The 21776-nt window shown below is 40.8% G+C and overlaps 1 protein-coding gene across 1 annotated transcript in view; it reads right to left on the reverse strand.

Moving 5' to 3' along the window:
* The window catches only part of scinlb (scinderin like b), a 43492-nt gene extending 21966 nt beyond the window's left edge, over positions 1 to 21526 (reverse strand). The window contains exons 1-7 of the mRNA XM_072574652.1: positions 21394 to 21526; positions 14933 to 15116; positions 14674 to 14828; positions 6805 to 6966; positions 4873 to 5022; positions 4686 to 4775; positions 4401 to 4533 (exon numbers count right to left, since the gene is read on the reverse strand). Coding sequence (XP_072430753.1) covers positions 4401 to 4533; positions 4686 to 4775; positions 4873 to 5022; positions 6805 to 6966; positions 14674 to 14828; positions 14933 to 15113 — 871 coding nt within the window. The 5' untranslated portion in view covers positions 15114 to 15116; positions 21394 to 21526. The remainder of the gene's footprint in view (positions 1 to 4400; positions 4534 to 4685; positions 4776 to 4872; positions 5023 to 6804; positions 6967 to 14673; positions 14829 to 14932; positions 15117 to 21393) is intronic.
* Positions 21527 to 21776: the final 250 nt, after the last annotated feature.

Raw genomic sequence — 21776 nt, forward strand, 5'->3', positions numbered from 1 at the left:
TACATTCCCTACATTTTCCTTTCACCCATATGCCTATCCAAGAGTCTCTTAAATTTTCCAATGCATCTGCTGGCATTCCACACACCCACCAAACTGTCCGTAAAGAACCTAACTCTGACATCTCCCCTAAACCTTCCTTCAATCACCTTAAAATTATGCCCCCTCGTGATAGCCGTTTCCACCCTGGGAAAAAGTCTCTGGCCACCCACTCTATCTATGACTTTCATCATCTTGTACACCTCTGTCAAGTCACCTCGCATCCTTCTTCACTACAATGAGAAAAACACTAGCTCCCTCAACCTTTCTTCATAAGACAAGCCCTTCAATCCAGGCTGCATCCTGGTAAATCTCCTCTGCATCCTATCTAAAGCTCCCACATCCTTCCTATAATAAGGCGACCAGAACTGAACACAATATTCCAAGTGTGGTCTAACCAGGGCTTTATAGAGTTGGAGTTGAGCTCTTAAACTCAATCCCTATCCTAATGAAAGCCAATTCTGCTCTTCCTAAATCCACTTTCCTGCCTTTTCCCCAAAAGCCTTGATTCTTTTGTTGATTAAAAATCTGACCAACTCACCTCGATAAACTTAGCGACCCAGCCTATGAAGCCCTTTGAGGTAAAAAATTCCGAAGTTTCATTACTCTCTGAGAGAAGAGATTCCAACTCATCTCTATCTTAGACTGATGAAGAGGAAATGAAGGCTTTGGGTGGAGGGGTAAATGGAGATGAAACCACAAACCAGATCAATCCTGGTCATATTGATTGGGAGCTGGTTAGCTCAGTAGGCTGGTTAGCTTCTTAGTGATGTGGTCACTATAAGGCTCCTACCTTCTTGACTTAGCCCCTCACCTGAAGTGTGGAGAGTCCCAGGCTAAATTCATCACCAGTTGTCCCTCACTAATGACAGAGAAAGATTATGGCCCTCTGGGATTTTGGTGTCTCTTACTGAATGGCAAAGCAGATTTGATGGGCTGAATGCCCTACTTCTTCCCTTATATCTTGGGCCATGCATAAAGAGTCTGTCCTTTAGCAAGTCCATGCAATGGGTACCATGTGAGAGGAAACAAAATGATAAATTAGGTCTAATCAAAACATCTGATAAAAAGTGATTTGGGGGAATTCACAACAAAAGCAAAACACAAAATGCGAGATGTCAGGGGTCATCACTTTCAGGAAGAAAATAAACTTTATAAATATGGTGCCAGTGGAGCTTCAATGTAGTCATGACATGCAATTACTTACAGTGTATGGAAGTTGTAAGTATTTTAACTAATGGCATAAATTGGAATATAAAGCATATGATTGCTATTAGTTATCCTTTCAACTACAAAAGATTGCATGGTGGCAGTGAACTGACACTGAGATCCTGCTCAGGACTATCAGAAAACCACAGGTGAATTGCCTACAATTTCCTATCAAACTCAGAGAGGCATTGCCGACTGCACAAAGTCTACCTAAATCCCAAGAGATTCACCTGCAGTATCCATTTCAAATTGTACTTCAAAGGAGAGCACCAAGGAGTCTCACATCTTATCACATTCATCAAAGCAAAATTTTTCAAATTCACTATATCAACAGAAAGATGTCAACATTAAGGACTTTCACTTGCTCAGGACTTTTCTGAGTATTCCATATAACCAGATGATGTGGAAACAAAGGTTGCTTTTTTTTGTGAAGACTACAGCACTAAACAGAAGAGATTAGATGCTAACTGTGTAATAGTCCCAAGAGTCACAGTGGCTCCTTGTATAATATGTTGCATTTAGCTACTAAAGCCTGGGTGAACCAGATAATGACCCAGAAGAAAAAGAGAGCAAGCTTGAACTGATCAGACAATCTTACAAAAACTGCACAGAAATGCTGTTCTGAGGAAGGGTCAATCAGCCCAAAACGTTAACTCTGATTTCTCTCCAGATACTGCCAGAACTGGTCAGCTTTTCCAGCAATTTCCAAAATCTGCCTCAGAGTTATTGTTGTCGGATGTTTCCTATCCAACTTCATCTCGTTAAGGGACCTTAGTAATTAACAAACTGGAGAACTGGCAGCAGAAACCTGGTGAATAAGACAAGTCAGGCCAAGGCCGAATCCATCGCAATTAGTGTTGTGACAGGTTTTCACAGGTAACTCTCTCACTTACACTGGACAGCCCAAGTGCCCGATCAGTGAGGATCTATTCAAACAGGCAAATCATCAGACCCAAAAGTACTCCTGTCTTTTGGGAGTTATACATGGGCAATGTCCTGTACAGAATATCTCCTTCACCATTGTGGTCAATGTGAATTGCAGTATTCTGACTGTTGTCCCGGATAAAATGAGGTATCATGAGGCTAAATATTTTTAGCTGTGATAGTTGAAATAATTATTGTTATTATTTAAAGATACTTTGTTTTATGTGAACTGTTGGCAAGTTGCAATTTGTTTTGAATATTTGAGACCCAGGTTGAATTGAGCCCATTGAGGTTAAATCTGCTGACACTGCAAAACGATGTTCATGAAATGCACAAGTGCATAGTGTTGCCAGTACTGCAGTGACTTCATTCTGTCCTGATCACTTAAACCTATTGTGTTTATTTGGTCACCACCATGTTTTTCTACTGGCTGAGCAATTCACTTTATATTAACTGTTGACATTAATAAGTCATCAGTTTCTGAATGGCAAGTTCCACCCTCTTGGATGAAAGTGACCACGGCTGTTTCAAAGATTGCTTGCTCCTGTAAACATTATCAGCAATAATTTCCCCCAAGGGTTCTTCACATCCACTGAGTCAGTGGTAGACCAGTAGGTTGGAAAAAGATTTTTGAAAGCAGTAAAGAATGACTTTAAAAAAAAGAGGGAGAAACTGGTGTAGAACAGAAAACTAGTAAGAAATATGAAATAGAAAGTAAAAGCTTCTACAAGTATATAAAAAGGTAGCAAGTCACAAATGTAACCATTGATCATTTAAAGAATGATATTTTAGAATTATTAATGGGAAGTACAAAATTCTCAGAGGGCCTGACAGCGTCGGGAGAGTCTAGGACTAGAGGGCATAGCCTCAGAGTAAGAGATTAGGAGGAATTTCTTCTCTGAGAATGTTGAGAATCAGTGGAATTATTTACAGCAGAGTGGTTAAGTGCATTCAAGGTTGAGTTAGATGGAGTTTTAAATTGTAAAGGAATGAAGGGTATCATATCGTGACCTTATTGAATGGTGGAACAGACTTGATGGGCTGATTGGCCTACTGCTCTTATGTCTGATGGTCGTTTGTGGGAATAGCAAAGACTGTGAACAAATACTCCTCAACCGTTTTCACAGCAGGAGACTCAGAAAGCATCCGAATAGTATTAGGAAAGCAAAAGTAGAAGGGGAGGAGGAATTTTAAAAACCCACATTATTTTGAGAGACAGGCTGTGTTGCATGGGCAAACTAAGCTTACGTGGCTCAAGGAATACAGAGATGCAGGAATTCCATCTGGAAATGCCAGTGACAGATACGGCTGCCTTCTAATTGGAAGGATAGCCTACTGAACCAGCCATTGGGAGTTCTCAATGCTGTTGGCATCTTCTCTCCTTCCCAAAGTCGAGATTCAGAGCTGTTATCTCTCCCTCACCTGCATAAGGAGCTGCCTGGCTCTACAGTTCACCAGCCAGTGTTACTTTCAAAGCTTTGCTCCCATTCCCAGCTTTTGCCCCCAGTCCTGATTCTGAGTGCCTGGATCCCCTGCACAGATGGAACTTTGGATCTTTAATGCTATTTACACATGCACAGCCGGTGACATTATTAAGAACAGAACATGTGATATCAAATGCATATGTGCAGATTCATCCTAATTCAGAGGTGCCAGGAAGTTATGTCACAGGGTCTGTCTGCACAGTCAGCCATTTTGATGACCATGTTTGTGATCATGCTAACTATTCTGTTCAAGAAAAGGTACCAGGAAACTAACTGAGCTGATGGTAGATCTGTATACTGTAGTCTTAAAGGAAGTGTCAGCAGAGATTGTGAAGACAGTGGTTCTAATCTTTCAAAACTCCCAAATCCTGCAAAGGTCCCAGTGGATTGGAAAGCCATAAATGTAACATAACCATTCAAGAAAGAGAGGCAGGAAACAGTAAACCATCAGCCAATTCATTCAGCATCTGGCATTGTGATAATGCTAGAATTTATTATTTAGAAAGTAGTGGCAGGTCATGTAGATAATGATAAGAAAATGCAATACAATTCCACAGAAGAAGAGCTCATCGTGTTCAGGGTGATATATTAACTTGCATAGAGGATTGACTAACCAATAGAAAACAGAAATTCAGAATAAACAGGTCAGTTTCAGGAGGACAAACTGCAATTAGTGGAGAGTGTTTTACACTTTCTTTTCAAATTTCCAGCTTCGAAATTTTTATTACATTATCTATATTTTCTTACCTTTCCACAGAAATATGTGGCCATTTGGCCCATTGTCAAGAATATAACATTCCTTGGTAGAAAGTGCAGCCATGGAAAATGGATTCGCAGCAGCCACCTCTGTTAGAGTCAACTGTCCACTAGCATCTGAAATCTGAAAGAAATTGCAGTGCTTTGGTGACCAACTTTGTGTTTTATCGTAATACTTTATGAAAGTGCTGCTGTTAATTGAGAAAACTGCAGCACCAAGAATTGGAATAGAAATCCTACATTATCAAACATGCTCTATTAAAAGCAGATGGTTACCATGTAGAGTTTGGCTTTTGTCTTGCTGGCTTTATCTGCTTTCACATCCTCAACAGTTGCATCTGGAATGGATGGCTTGGTACCCAGTAACTGTCATGAAAAAAAAGAGGCAACATATAATCTTGTGGAACTCTTCCAGCCTACGATAAACACCACAATAAACCCCATGTGTCCTCCATATACTCACCTCAATAACATGTGGTGGCTCACTTCCTTCATCTACCGATTCAATGTTGGCACGGCCCATCCTCTCTCCATCGCGGATACTTTTCGCAAGCTGACAGCACTTTATTCGCTCTTGAAAGTTGCTCTTTGATCCATTCCACTGATAGATCATCTGCAATTCCAAAGTTCAACCATTTCCTAAAACTGTACTTGAGTATAATCATTATGCTAATTGCATCTTTGCCCGTTTAAAGTATAGCTCTCTGATTGCCATTAATGTTTGTAAATCATCTTTTGATCAATAGCTTAAACTTGAAAAAGGCACTGTAACCCAACTTTGCATCCGCCACCCCTATCCTCAGCCTTTTCATTTTGCCTCTCGTGAATTGCACTTTGCCCCAGTCTCTCTGCTTTAAATTGAGATGATTACAATAATTTACAGTGCACAGTGTCGATAACAATGATGGTGGTGATTCAAGCACTTCCTATTACATGATGATTCCTACTTTCACTTGTGCAAAGCAACATATAGGCATGCCTTAGTGTGGAAACATATACAATCTGGGCTTGTCCTTGATTTTTAAAGATCAAAAAGATACTCACCCAGAACATTCCCCAGACATTTAAAGACATAGCGAAACCCAGTTAATGAGTGTTTAAGACCTTATATAAGACTGTATCTGTGGCCTGTAATTAAACACCTTTAATATAAAAAAAATTGTTCCAAGATGCGTCACAGCATTACAATCAAAATTAGACACCAAACCACTTCAAGAGATGCTACAGTAAATGACCTAAAGACTGGTCAGAGAGGTTTTAAAAAGTGCCTTAAAGGAGGGAACAGAGAGAGCACAGTTTAGGGAAGGAATCCCAGAGGTGAAGGCTTTTGCAGCTGAAGACGCGCCAACAATGGAGCAGTGACCAAAATAAGGTTTGCTCAAGAGGTCAGAGTTTGAGTGTTAGGCAGTGGGAGGATGTGAAGGATGGCTTGAAAAGTAAGCATGAAAATATTTACATTGCGATGTTGCAGGACCAACTCCTCCCCAAAATCTCATCTCCATTCAGTTTTTTTGAGTTGCAGCTTAAAAACGACATTGCTGACCCTCACTGAGACCTCCTATGTGCAGTTTGTAATATCACTCAACTCTGATTCTGCCTCAGTCCTAAACTCCCCATTCATGCCTTTATTACCTTTAGACCTGACTATTTTAATATATTCCTAGTTGGCCTCTCGTATCTTACCATTTATAAATATAAGACCATCACTGCAAACCTTATTCTCCTAGCATTTCTGTACTTGTTGATCTACATTGGTTCTTAGTCCAGCAACATCTCAATGTAAAAAATTTTCATGCTTATTTTCCAAGCCTTTCCATAGTCACACTCATCCTTCACATCCTCCCACTGTCTAACCTCTTGAGCAAACCTTATTTTGGTCACTTCTCTATTGTTGGTGCGTCTTCAGCTGCAAAAGCCTTCAACTCTGGGCTTCCTTCCCTAAACTGTGCTCTCTCTCCATTCTCTCCTTTAAGGCACTTTTTAAAATCTCTTTGACCAATCTTTTGGTCATTCATTCCACCGTCTCTTGAAGTGGTTTGGTGTCAAATTTTGATTGTGATGCTGTGACTCATCTTGGGGCAATTTTTTATGTTAAAGGTGCTACATAAAAACAAGCTATTGTTGCTGATCTGTGCTCACATGTAAAGCAGGCTGGTGAGTAAAGTTAACAAAGACTGGCTGGAACATGTGGAATCAGGACAACTCCAGGTCAAAGAAAATTAAGAGGAAAGGAAATCATGAGGTCGGTTGGCTTGCATTAGCGCAATTTAGGGATATCAATCCTCACCTTCATAACCAGGGTGATAGCATACAATAGGTAAGCTTGTGAAAAGCAATAAGGATCAAAGTATAAGCATGCTGCTGTTGCTATGAGACTTTAACATGAAGCACTCACCGTTCCTGCATCAATGAGGAAGCAATCTCCATTGTTAAAGCTGGACCAACTGAAAGGCACTTCATGGGCTCTCACATGGCGCCTGCCCTTAACATGTAACAGTCTCCTGACATTGATATCATTGGTAACTACATGTGCAAATCCAGATGCAACCCCTCCTTCCTGCAAAGGTAACACAAAATTGTAAATACTGCAGAACGTTATGAAGTGAGTTACATTTTAGAAAATAAGACCAAAATATCTCATCATGTCCCACAGGCCCTTGTATTTATATTGTCATGGGCTTCTAATGTTTAACCTAGGTTAAGATAAATATACAGTAACTGTTCCAGTTGAGAAATATACTGTTCAGAAACACCAGCGGTCTGGAAACCTTTTAAGCAGGCCCAATGAACTCATCTGACAGTGCTTTTGGCAGTGGAGACAGTGAAGATACTGTAGTTGGATGAATAAAAACATTTTTATTACTTCTTCATAACAGTTTACAACTGAATTATGTTTCTGGAAAATGTGGGGAATGTTAAATAATGCATCAGAATTAATCTTTTGAGTTCTGCGTGTCATAGGATATAGTCGGGGGCCTGGGAGCTACTCGAAACCAATCTGATCAATTTAAGGAAAACCGAGAGAACTGCAGATGCTATAAATCAGAAACAAAAACAGATATTGCTGGAAAAGCTCAGCAGGTCCAGCAGCACCAGTGGAGAGAAATCAGAGTTTACATTTCAGCTTGAGTGACCCTTCCTCACTGTGGCTTGAAAGATCCTGAGTGAAAGGAATCTGATTATAGTGTAAAGCTAATTCCATGGAATTGTAAATTGACAGAAAAATAAAATCTGGTTATAATGTGACAGACATGCTATAAAAATGACAGACATGGAATACAGAGATATGATACAGGTGTAATAAAGAAAACTTCACTCCAAAAGTAACCCAACCTTCAGCTCCCTGAATGGTTGGCATTAACACTTGGTACAAAAAAGAGAAATAGCTATTTTCCTGACGCATTCATCCCACATTCAAAATTCCCTGAACTGTACAAGGCACGAGTCAGACTACAGCTGGAATATATGAACAGCTTCAGACCCCTAACCTCAGGAAAGACATAAACTAGCTTTGGAGGCGAAAGAAATCTTCACTGGGCTGATCCCAGCTATGGAAGGATTTCCTTTTCCGGAATGGTTGAGTAGGTTGGCCCTGTATTTAATGGAGCTTAGAATACAGGGCTGCCTTTATTGAAACATACAGGGAATTCTTCGGGGACTTGACAGGGTAGATGCAGGAAGCTTGATTCCCCTTGGGCTAGAGGACAACTTCTCACAGAAAGGAGTTGCCTATTTCAGATAGAAATTAGGAGGAATTTTATTTTCTCTCAGAGGGCAGTCAATGTATGCCTTGTCTACTGGAGTGATTTATAATCAGTCAGGGAATCAAAGCAGAGATGTGGAGTTGAAGATTATCAGATCAGCCACAACCTCACTGAATTCAGGAGAAGCCTCAATGGGCCAAATAGCTTTCTATGCCTTATGATTTCATGGTTTTCCTAACCCAGCCAATCTCATTTGGGATGCAACATTCCCATAGGGCAAAGCTGTGCACAGGGTGCTTGAATACATAGTTGGTACCCCCCTTCAAAAAGAAGCAGCCTGACAGCTCTACACTCTCCAGCAAATTCCGCATTCATTAGTTCCAGGTCAGGCTATGAATGTGCAACTCCTTACACAAATCAGCATTGGTACCTTTATTGAGATTTAATTCTCACTAATGCAAGTTACTTTTAAAAAGCATGATGTAGTTTGGTTGTGGATTTTCCACTTTCCATGAACAACGAAAAAGAATGTCAATTATGTACTGTTAGGTTCCATTAGGAACTGAAGTAAACTTAAAAACAGCTTTCGTGCTTAGAATCCATTGTGCTTAGATTTTTTTGATAAATTATTTAAACATTAAGAAATGGAAAAAAAATCAATACCTCTTTAAAGCTTCCATTCGTGGGCCCTACATTTAAAGCATTAAAGCTGAAACATGATTATACAGGCAGGGTACCAGCTGGTACTGACAGCAAAGCAGGTACTTAGACTTAGGATGGAGTGTAGGTTGTAGCCCAACACTCAACTCAACCTTGCTTCCTTACTTCTGAAATGGACCACGAAAAGTGAAGAATTTGCCAAAGCTTTCAGAGAGATCTAACTATGGAGATACTCTGCAGATTGACAGCACTATACTTTGTCTCACACACAAAGGAAATGTGGTCCTGAGAATCACCTTCAAGGCTTGAGGTTAGTAGCCTTAACTAGATACAATACACCCGATGTGATGTGACTCCAACAATAGGTTAACTTCCCTGAATGTTTATTTGTTTTGCTGATTGCTGCTGTCATTGCTTGGACTTATTGAATATCAAGTCAATTAAACTGCCAAAATCTCTTTCAATTTCATCCCTGGCTCTTTCAGTTCTATTTATGTTGTGGCACATATTATTCATTTGTCTTCCTTTGCACCTTTATATATGACAGTTAATCTACCACTGTCCTGGCTGTTCACTTATTTTATCCTCATGTAATAGATCCTCTGCTGCCTTCTTCACTTCAATTGTCTAAATTGGGAGAGATTAAGAAGCGACAGAGTAAAAGACTAGAATAGTGTATTAAAACAGAGAGTTCAAAGTAAGAAAGGGAACGTGCTGGAGACTCAGTATCTGTGGAGAGAGGAACAGTTAACATGTTAAATGCAATGCCATTCCAAAGGAGTCACAATGTTGGAGGGCAAGTGGTAAGGATGACATCCAGAGGGTACAAAGACATAAAGACAGGTTAAGCAAGTAGGCCAAAATTTGTAGATTGAATAGAATGTGGGAAAATAGAACATATGAACAAGGAACAAGGGTCGGCTACTTAGGCCTTTGAGCCTGCTCCATCATTCTATAACATTGTAGCTGATCTGATTTTAACCTCAACTCTGCACACCTGTGTAACCCCAATAATTTGTTATCCCCTTGGTAATTAAGAATTGACCGACATCCGCCTTAAAAATATTTAAAGATTCTGCATCCACTGCTTTTGAAGAAGGAATATTCTAAAGACTCATAAGCTTCTGAGAGATGAAGACTTTCCTTATCTCTGACGTAAATGGGCAATGCCTTTGCTTTAAAACTATGACCCCATAGTTTTAGGTTCTCCTACAAGAGGAAATATCCTTTCAACATTCACCCAGTCAATTCCACTCAGGATCTGTATGCTTCAAGTCACCTCCAATTCTTCTAAATTCCAGAGGATACAGGCCTAGCCTGACAAGCTTTTCCTCATAAGGCAATTAGTCTAGTAAACCTTCTCTGAACTGCTTTCAATGTGTTAATATTCTTGCATGCATACAGTGGGCAGTATTGAACACAGAGCTCCAGATGTGGTCTCACCAATGCCCTCTACAACTGAAGGATAACCTCCTTACTCTTGCATTTAATTCCCCTCACAATGAACCATGTAATTTTGTTAGCTTTCCTGGTTATTTGCTATTACTGCATACTGACCATCTGCCATTCACGCACTATGACAGCCAGATTTTTCAGCATTTCAGAGCTTTGCAACCACTCACCATTTTGACAATGTGCTTCTTTTTTATTGAGGTTATGTGAGATTAAGCACATTGGCAGGAATAATAGAGGAGCTGAATATTATTTAAATGGAGAAAGACTGCAGAAAGCTATGAAAAAAAGGGATTTGGAGTCCTTGTGCACGAATCACAAAAAAGTTAGCATCCAAGTTCAGAAGGAATAAGGAAGACAAATGGCCTTTGTTTCAAAGAGAGTGGAGTACAAAAATAGTGAAGTTTTCTAAAACTATATATGACAACAGTTGGACAACAACCAGAACACTGCAAACAGTTTAGGGCCCCTATCTAAGGAAAGATATACCAGCATTGGATACAATCCAGAAGAGGTTCACTAGGCTGATGCTGGTATAGAGGGAATGTCTTATGAGGAGCGGCTATGTGGTTTGGGCCTGTATTCAATGGAATTTAGAAGATGACCTCGTTAAAACATACGAGATGCTTAAGGAACTTGACAGGGTAGACGTGAAAAGGTTGTTTCCCCTTGGGCCACAGGGCATATTCTCAGAGTAAGGGGTTGCCTCTTTCAGACAGAGATGAGGAGGATTTTGTTTTCTTTCACAGACAGTATATCTGTGGAATTGTTTACTGCAGAGGGCTGTAGAGATTGGGTCTTTAAGTATATTCAAGGCTGACAAAGACAGATTTCTAATCTGTAAGGGAAGCAAGGGTTATGAGGAAAAGGCAGGAAAATGGAGTTGAATGTTATCTACTCAGCCTTGAACGGCAAATCAGACGTAATGGGCTGAATGGGCTTAAAGAGCATAAGGAGAAGATGTTAGCAATTTCTGGAAAGTGTGAAAATAGATAAATCTCCTGGGCTGGATGGGACTATTCCTAAAGTTATCTGGAAAGCTAGGGAGGAAATTGCAGAGCCTTTGGCTTTGATGTTTATGTCGTCATTGTCTACAGGAATAGTGCCAGGCTGGAGGATAGCAAATATTGTCCCCTTGTTCAACAAGGGGAGTAGAGACCACCCTGATAACTACAGACCAGTGAGCCTTACTTTGGATGTGGGTAAAATGTTGGAAAGGATTATAAGTGATAGGATTTATAACAATCTAGAAGGAATAATTTGATTAGGGATCATCAGCATGGTTTTGCGAAGGGTAGGGCATGCCTCACAAACCTTATTGAGTTCTTTAAGAAGGTGACCAAACAGGTGGATGAAGGTAAAGCAGTTGATGTGGTGTATATAGATTTCAGTAAAGCATTTGATAAGATTCTCTACAGTCGGCTATTGCAAAAAATATGGAGGCATGGGATTGAGGGTAATTTATCGGTTGGGATCAGAAATTAGCTAGTTGAAGGAAGACAGAGGGTGGTGGTTGATGGACAATGTTTATCCTGGAGTTCAGTTACTAATGGTGTACTGCAAGGATCAGTTTTGGGGCCATTATTGTTTGCCATTTTTATGAATGACCTGAATGAAGGCATAAAAGGATGGGTTAGTAAATTTATGGATGACACTAAAGTCGGTGGAGTTATGGACAGTGCAGAAGGATGTTACAGGTTACAGAGGGACATAGATAAGCTGCAGAGCTGGGCTGAGAGATGGCAAATGGAGTTTAATGTAAAAAAGTGTGAGGTGATTCACTTTGGAAGGAGTAACAGGAATACAGAGTACTGGGCTAATGGTAAAATGTTTGGTAGTTTGGACGTGCAGAGAGATCTCATTGTCCATGTGTACAGATCACTGAAAGTTGCCACCCAGGTTGATAGGGTTGTTAAGAAGGCAAACGGTGTGTTAGCTTTTATTGGTAGAGGACTGAATTTCAGAGCCATGAGGTCATGTTGCAGCCGCACTTGGAGTACTGCGTACAGTTCTGACTGCCGCATTATAGAAAGGATGTGGAAACATTTGAAAGGGTGCAGAGGAGATTAACCAGGATGTTGCCTGGTATAGAGGGAAGGTCTTACAAGGCTGAGGGACTTGAGGCTGTTTTCGTTAGAGAGAAGGTTAAGAGGTGACTTAATAGATACAAGACGGTCAGAGGATTAAATAGGTTGGACAGTGAGAGCCTTTTTCCTCGGATGGTAATGGCTAGCACGACAGCATGTAGCTTTAAATTGAGGCGGGATAGATATAGGACAGATTTCAGAGGCAGGCTCTTTACTCAGAATAGTAAAAGCGTGGAATGCCCTGCCTGTAACAGTAGTAGACTCACCAACTGTAAGGGCTTTTAATTGCCATTGGATAAATATATGGATGATGATGGAATAGTGTAGGTTAGATGGGCTTCAGATTGGTTTCACAGGTCATACAGTTAGATAGATCTACAATTGAAATTTAAATGCTCATTAACAGGCCAAAATTAGGAACTGATTGAATTGTCTAGAAATTTGAAAAAATTCACACTAAAGAATCTATGACACAGTACAGAGGTTCATCCCTAAAGAAAAAAAAATTCCGAGGAGGGTTAGACAGCCATGGCTGACAAAGGAAGTCAGGAAATGTATCAAAGAAAAATAGAGAGCCTATAAAGTGGCCAAGGGCACTGGGAAATCAGAAGATTGGGAAGTCTGCAAAAACAAACAGAGGATAACAAAAAGAGAAATAAGAAAGGAGAGGATCAAATATGAAGGTAAGCTAGCCAACAATATTAGAAATGATAGTAAAGTTTCTTTCAATACACAAAAAAACAAGTGAGAGGCAAAAGTAGAAATTGGGTTGCTCCAAATTGATGCAGCAAGGCTAGTGCTGAGAGATAAGGAAATAGCTGAAGAACTTAATAAGTACTTTGTATCAGTCTTCACAGTGGAAGGGGAGGTTGTGTACCTGTTAGAATTCTTTGAAGAGGTAACAAGTAGGTTAGACCAGGGAAACCCAGTGGATGTTGTCTATCTAAACTTCCAAAAGGCCTTTGATAAGGTGCCTCACGGGAGGCTGCTGAGTAAGGTGAGGGCCCATAGTGTTCAAGCTACTGGCATGGATTAGGGATTGGCTGTCTGACAGAAGGCAGAGAGTTGGGATAAAAAGTTCTTGTTCGGAATGGCAGCTGGTGACAAGTGGGGTCCTGCAAGGCTCAGTGTTGGAGCTGCAGCTGTTCAATTTATATATTAATGATCTGGATAAAGAGACTGGCAAAGTTCGCTGATGATACAAAGTTAGGCAGACAGGCAGGGAGTACTGAGGAGATGGGGAGGCTGCAGAAAGATTTAGACAGTTTAGGAGAATGGTCCAAGAAATGGCTGATGAAATTCAATGTGAGCAAATGTGAGTTTTGCACTTTGGAAATAAGAATACAGGCACGGACTATTTTTTAAACAGTGAGAAAATTCATAAAACCGAAGTACAAAGGGATCTGGGAGTGCTAGTCCAGGATTCTCTAAAGGTTGATTTGCAGGTTGAGGCCGTGATTAAGAAAGCAAATGCAATGTTGTCATTTATCACAAGAGGGTCGGAACGTAAAAGCAGTGACGTGCTTCTGAGACATTATAAAGCTCTAGTTAGGCCCCATTTAGAATACTGTGTCCAATTTTAGGCCCCACACCTCAGGAAGGACATACTGGCACTGGAGCGTGTCCAGCGGAGATTCACACGAATGATCCCTGGAGTGGTAGGCCTAGCATATGATGAACAGCTGAGGATCCTGGGATTGTATTCATTAGAGTTAAGAAGGTTAAGGGGAGATCTAATAGAAACTTACAAGAAAATGCATGGCATGGAAAGGGTGGACGCTGGGATGTTGTTTCCGTCAGGCAGGGAGATTAGGACCTATGGGCACAGTCTTAAAATTATAAGGGGTCAAATTTAGAACGGAAATGAGGAGACATTTCTTCAGCCAGAGAGTGGTGGGTCTGTGGAATTCATTGCCACATAGCGCAGTGGAGGCCGGGGCATTGGGTGTCTTCAAGGCAGAGATTGATACATTCTTGATCTCGCAAGGAATTAAGGGCTACGGAGAAAGTGTGGGCCATGAGTAAATGGTAGAGTGGACCCGATATGCCGAATGGCCTTACTTCCACTCCTATGTCTTATGGTCTTATTTAGCTTGGCCAATCCACCTAACCTTTACATCTTTGGACTGTGGGATAGAATCTACTCAGACACGGGGAGAATGTGCAAACTCCACACAGACAGTCACCTGAGGCTGGAATCAAACCTGAGTCCCTATCACCATGAGGCAGCAATGCTAACTCCTCAGCCACCATGCTGCTCATTAACTCTGATTTCTCTCCACAGATGCTGCCAGATGTGATGAGCTTCTCTAGCAATTTCTGTTTTGAGTCCATAAAGGTCATGTTTATTGTCTACATTACCTTGTATACAAGTCCACCTTTAAAATAGCCCACGAACATGTTGGACTCACTGCCTTGTACATCTCTATACTGTTTAGGTTTGCCACCGAGACAGTCATCCAGTTGAGTACACAAAATGGCACCAGATCCAGATTCATCTTGACTGCACTCTTTTCCTGGAAGAAAGTATTTAATCAAATATCAGCCTAACATACTTAAAACAAACTGCTTTAATCAATATTGCATTAAAGTCCGCATGCAAATATGAACATAGACTTACCTATCCAGAGATGGGCATTATAGTTAAAATCTGGAGATGTATATAATACAATGTAGACATCGCCCGTGTAAAAACTCCCATGGAGATTTTCAGGAACGAGGACAGGATTCAGTTTCTCAATCCTCCACACGGTCAGCCCAGGCTTTTTGCCAACATTCTCAAAAGCCTTGTGAAAAGCCATTATCTGTGGGGAGTAAAGGAGACTGGCTCATGGATACCTGGAGATTTACATCAGCAATAAGCAAGAACAACAAACGGAATGCTGAGGTTTAAGGTTTTTTTTCGTCTGTGGACAATTTCAAAGAAAAGTCAGTACATGTATTAAGATTCAAGATAGATTGGCAATGACCCAAATCATCTGTGAAATGCAGTGGATTTCTATATCCTCCATTTTACAATGGAGCGACTATCTGGAGCAGTACAGACACTCAGTAAATGCCAGCATCTTTTTGTAATTTACCCACAGGAAAGAATTAACTAAAAACAGATGAAGGCTTTGGTAATAAAGCTCAAACAAAAATTAGAACCTATTCCAGCCAAAAAAGAGTCAAGATTTTAAAATGAGTGAGAACAAAATGGTTACAAAATTTGGATATTCATGAGGTTAAAAACAATCTTTTGCACTTATGCACTGCACAATTGCCCCACCCTATGTCCCAGTGTTAAATTTATGATTCAATTTGAATGTCTTAATTTAGTTCTCTCTTGCTTGAAAGAGATTGAGACCAGATGGTCCAATAAATATCTTAATACAGTGCCACTCTGGCACTGATTTGATTCCAAGCTGATCAAGAAAATGGTATCCTGTCTGGACAAAGAGAAGGTTAATCCTCTGAGATCATTGTAAAGCTTATCCATTACAAAACATGTAACCACTTAAAAGGTGAATACTCAATGCCCTCAGAAAATTGTTTAATAACTAACTCTTCGACTATTCCAACTTGTGCTTGACACTCACGTTGGTAGGTTTATCAAGACTACTTCTATGAACAAATCTTTTAAGATTTTTAAAAACAGAAATAAAACCTCACTAGCATTTTGGTATATTTGGAAAATAATGGCTACTCCTCTAGTTTTTCATGCATTTCTTTCCCAATTATTTAAAGTTGAATTTAAATTGACTTTAGAAATACAAAATCTTTGAGAACTTATTCCTCCCAATCAGTTTGACATTTTACTGAATCTTCTGGGGAATAAATTATGTTTTAACAGCGGCACAGTGAGTAGCATGTTAGAATTCTAGGTGCTGCTAAGGCATTCGATGTTTGAATCCCAGCGGAGTGTTTACTTTTTGCCGATTTACTAAAACTAGGTGGAGGTGTAGGAAGGATGCAAGGTAGATTAAGGATGATCTAGACAACTTGAGCGTGTGGGTAAACATGGGGCAGATGCAATATAGTGTACCAACGTGCATTTTCACACTTCAGTGTGGAAACAGAAAGGCAGAGTAGGATTTAAATGGTGATACACAGGGGACCTGATTTCCATAATTACGAATGTATTTATGAACGTGATCCCATACAGTGGTGTAATTTTAAAGGTCCAACCTACAGACAGTTCCTGTACTTACATATCACTATTTTATATTGACCTGCGTGTTCTAACCTGTGTACAAATTAATTTGTGAATGGATTGAAGAACAGAATACATTCGCAATCCAGGGACTGTTTGTTTGGGAAATGTGGATGCATAAAGGGAGTTGGATGTCCTTATATGTGACTCAGTGAAAGTAGACAGGGAATTACAGCAACAAATTAGGAAGGCAAATGATATGTTGGCCTTCATTGCAAGAGGATTGGATTTCAGAGGTAGGGACTACCTAGTGCAGTTACACAGGGCTGTGGTGAGAATATTGTGTGCAGTTTTGGTTCACTACTATAGAGGGAGTGCAATGGATGTTCACTAGACTGATATTGAGGATGGAAGGTCTGTTCCATAAAGAAAGATTGGTTAGACTGAGCCTGTACTCACTCGAGTTTGGAAGACTAAGAGGGGTTCTGACTGAAACTAGTTGCAGGGAGGCTGCTTTGCCTGATTGGGGAATCTAAAACCGGGGCTTACAATCTCAGGATACAGGGTAGGCAACTTATGACTGAGATGAGGAAACATCTCTTAGCAGGTGGTCAACTTGTGGAATTTGCTCCCACAGAACGCTGTCACTGAAAGAGGTTAATGAGTTTTTTTAGATATTAAAGTGTATGGAGGGAAAGCAGAAATATGACATTTGAGATACAGGATCAGCCATGACCATATTGAAGGGCACAGCAGGCTCAAAGGGCTGAATGGCCTCTACTCCTGTCCCTGTTTTCTCTGTTTTGTTGTGAAACATATGGTGTGTGCTATTACATTAATGATGGGTCATAAATGATCTTCCAGGAAGTTGCATGCAATTTGCATTAACTTTGAAAGGAGAGGTTTGTGGGAATAGGCTAAGGATGGTCTACAAAAGTCTAAAGAATTTTAGGATGCAAATAATGATAAATTACTGACAGTACTCAGGGCAGGAAGATAATCCAAATGAGGAGTTAAAAAGAAATCTTCGCATTTCAGTTGGTTGAAATGTGGAATTCATTGTAACAATAATTGTTGAATCTTCCTAAGCCAGGGATTGGGGTCGTTTTTTAATAGGGTGGCACAGGTGACTCAGTGGTGAGTACTGTTGCCTCACAGCACCACGTTCCCAGGTTCGATTCCAGCCTCAGGTGACTGTCTGTGTGGAGTTTGCACATTCTCCCCGTGTCTGTGTGGGTTTCCTCCCATGGTCCAAAGATGTGCAGGTCAGGTGAATTGCCCATAATGCTAGGTGCAGTAGTCAGAGGGAAATGGGTCTGGGTAGGCTACTCTTCAGAGGGTCAGTGTGGACTAGTTGGGCCAAAGGGCCTGTTTCCACACTGTAGTGAATCTCATCTGTCCATTACCGAATTTTTTTACAAGTGCTTTAGCTTGTTGCTGGAAAGTGGGAAATTAAACAATATGGGGAATAGGACAATGTAATTCAGGGAAGCAGCATTATTCCGAAAGTTAACATCAATGTCTTCTGCAGCTTCCTACTAGTGGTTTGAATTGACCCTGGTTTTAGATCAGTGATAGCAGGGTTTGGTATTATATCGGGAATTTGTTGTTCACCTATAAGGACCTATAGGTATGGAACTGGAGGCGTTTGCTTCCCAAACTTCCCCACCCCCCCAGCCTTCCCGCTGCCAGCCCAGCCCAATTACTCCCAATACCTAATACTGGGCACAGGAGAGTAGCAGGGCATTGCCAATAAACACCCTGTGAACAGGAGTCACAGCACTCTTCAAATCAAGAGATGCAAGCGAGTGCGCAGATAGAGGAAGGTATAAGGAACGGAAGAGGTTTATACCGGAATGGACCTAGCCCACATCCTGCTCACAGCCAACAGCGTAGGATTACATGCGATTGTCACCACGGTACTAACCTGGAACTCAAATATCTACACTTTTCTCTCATCACTCAGACTTTTGCGACTTATACTTCTACTCCGTTAGAAATAAAAACACTACTTTAAGGGGGAAAGAAGGCATTAAAATCCAATCAACGCTGACAGTGACAACATTTTGGATTCATTAACCCATGCACCGCCACATCCTTAAGATTTACAAATCAACAGAACCCAAAGTGATCGGGATCAGCGATCGGGGGTAACCAGGCGGCACCCCACTGTGGTTACACTCTGTGTCGTAATACGGTCTATTACAACCTGCACCAAATCTCTTATCGCCTGAACTAGAAAGGTCTGTTACATAGAACAGTACAGCAGAAGAAAGACCCTTCGGCCCACCATGTATGTGCTGACCATGGTGCCAGTCTAAACTAATCCACTGGTAGTGTGTTCCAAGAACCTAGCATCCTCTGTGTCAAAAAAGCTGGCCTCACACATCTTTAAGACTTTCTCCCTCTCACCTTAAAACCTATTCCCCCTCCCATTTGACATTTCCACCCTGGAAAATTAACTCTGACTATCCACTCTATCCATAACTCTCATAAATTTATACTCTTCTCTCAGGTCACCTCTCAGCCTCAGACACTCGAAGGAAAAACAATCCAAGTTCATCGAACCTCCTTATAGCTAATACACTCCAAATCAGGCAACCTTCCAGTAAACCTCCTCTGCACCCTCTCCACAACCTTCCTATAGTGTGGTGACAGAACTGTTACAGCCTGCCTTCTATTACAGTCTGCATTATTAGTCTGTTAAAGTCTGCATTATTAGTGTGTTACAGCCTGCTTCATATTACAGTCTGCACTGTTAGTCCATTACAGCCTGCTTCACATTACAGTCTATTACAGACTGCATTGTTAATCTGTTACAGCCTGCTTCACATTACAGTCATTACAGTATGCACTGTTAGTCTGTTACAACCTGCTTCACATACAGTCTGCACTGTTAGTCTGTTACAGCCTGCTTCACATTACAGTCTATTTCAGTCTGCAGTGTTAGTCTGTTACAGCCTGCTTCACATTACAGTCTATTACACTCTGCACTGTTAGTCTGTTATAGCCTGCTTCATATTACAGTCTATTACAGTATGCACTGTTAGTCAGTTACAGCCTGCTTCACATTACAGACTATTACAATATGCATTGTTAGTCCATTACAGCCTGCTTCACACTGCAGTCTATTACAGTCTGCATTATTAGTATGTTACAGCCTGCTTCACATTACAGTCTATTACAGTCTGCATTATTAGTCTGTTAGTCTGCATTATTAGTGTGTTACAGCCTGCTTCATATTACAGTCTATTACAATCTGCATTATTAATCTGTTACAGCCTGCTTCATATTACAGTCTATTACAGTATGCACTGTTAGTCTGTTACAGCCTCCTTCACATTCCAGTTTATTACAGTCTGCACTGTTAGTTTGTTACAGCCTGCTTCACATTACAGTCTATTACAGTCTGCATTATTAGTCTGTTAAAGCCTGCTTCATATTACAGTCTATTAACAGTCTGCACTGTTAGTCTGTTACAGCCTGCTTCACATTACAGTCTGTTACAGTCTGCATTATCAGTCTGTTACAGCCTGTTTCATATTACAGTGTGCAGTGTTAGTCTGTTACAGCCAGCTGCACATTACAGTCTATTATAATCTGCACTGTTAATCGGTTACAGCCTGTACTTAGTTGCTGTCTGCATCAGCTTGTATTTTGTTACTTTGTCAAATACTGTATTAAGAGGCCAATGGAAAGCAATAATAGTGAACGGGGTTAAAAAAGAAATCGCTTTGGAGTTTGGGTAGGGATATCTAGTCGGCATGGACAGGTTGGACCGAAGGGTCCGTTTCCGTCCTGTACATCTCTATGACTCTATAAACGCAGGGGCTTCTTTAAGATGGGCATACCTGGAAGAGAAGTTGCAGTAATTTCAAACACTCAAAAGCAAAATGTTGCAGATGCTGGAAACCCGAAATAATTCTCAACTCCCAAAAAAGTCACACTTAATTCGAAACGTTTTCGCTGTTTCTCTCCCCACAAATGTTGTCAGTTGCTGACTTCCTCCAGCACTTCATTTTTATTTCAGAATTCCAGCAATGACAGTATTTTGCTTTCATCTACATTACATTACAGGCTGTTAAAGCTCACACAGAGTTACAGCCTAGAATGTAATGTAGATGGGAAAAAAGTACTGTCGATGCTGGAATTCAACAGTCTGTTACAGTCTGCACTCACATACAATCGGAATGTGTTTATGTCCAAACCATTCGTCCAATACAGCCTGCACTGTATTACAGTCTGTACTTGGGGACAGCTGTAAGTTCCACTGATTCTGGATTAGTGGTGCTGGAAGAGCACAGCAGTTCAGGCAGCATCCAAGTAGCTTCGAAATCGACAGTTCCACTGAGTTAGTTGATTGCTGCACTGAGTTACAGTCTGTCCGCTTTATAGCTCCTTGTATTCCGTCAGCCTCCGCTACTAAACACAGCAACCACAAACCTACCGCGCTGACTCCAGAAAGTTTTCGAGAAACCTTCAAAATGGAGATGGCTGAAGATGTTCCTGCAGCGTTGTAGTCAATCACAGTTCACCTCCCACCCACCTCCCACCAGCGCCCCAGCTACAAGGAGAGTAAAAGTCTCAGACATTTCTGAGTCTGACATTAGGACCGCGGGGGCCATTTTTTTTTAAAAAGCGATGTTGATTTTACAGAAGGGTGTGGAAGTTGCATGAACAGCTGTAGAGTTCTGCAAAACCATTCGGCAGATGTGCCACACTCAACTGACCTAAACTGAAACCCTTACTGCATTAAGTGAAGTTTCAAATCTTTTCCCAATCACTGCTGATCGAATGCACTTTTTTTTTTGACATTTACTGTAATCGATCCCACTTGGGAACCAAAGAGCTTTCAGGACATCGATGGAAATTGACAAGATCTACTTTATCCCCGGAATGAATAAAGACACAAAAGGCAGCATAAGTAAAATCGGTGAAAGTGCACTTACCAAGAGGGAAGCGAGGTTTGAACTTGAATCCGGGAGTGAGGTGCTGAATTGCAGACTGCTCCGCTTCACTCCAGCCTTTATCCAAAGGGTGTGGTCATTATTACTGCGATCCTATTGGCCTAGGTTTAGCTTTTTTTCCAAATTGTAGTATGTTAATTCCCAGCACTCCTTCTGAATGGCAGCTCGGTACAAGCACATAATAAAACCAAAGCAAAAATATTAAAGCAAGGCTACTGATATTTTAATCGCATTTCAGGGTTCTGAAGGGAAGTCACTGAACTCGCTCCGCAGATGCTGCCAGAGCTGGTGTGATTCTGCCCCCCCAACTCCAACACTTTCTATTTTTATTACAAATGATATTTAGATTTTAAAATATTTGCATG

The sequence above is a fragment of the Chiloscyllium punctatum genome, chromosome 7 (assembly GCF_047496795.1).
Source record: "Chiloscyllium punctatum isolate Juve2018m chromosome 7, sChiPun1.3, whole genome shotgun sequence".
In the NCBI taxonomy this organism is placed as follows: Eukaryota; Metazoa; Chordata; class Chondrichthyes; order Orectolobiformes; family Hemiscylliidae; genus Chiloscyllium; species Chiloscyllium punctatum.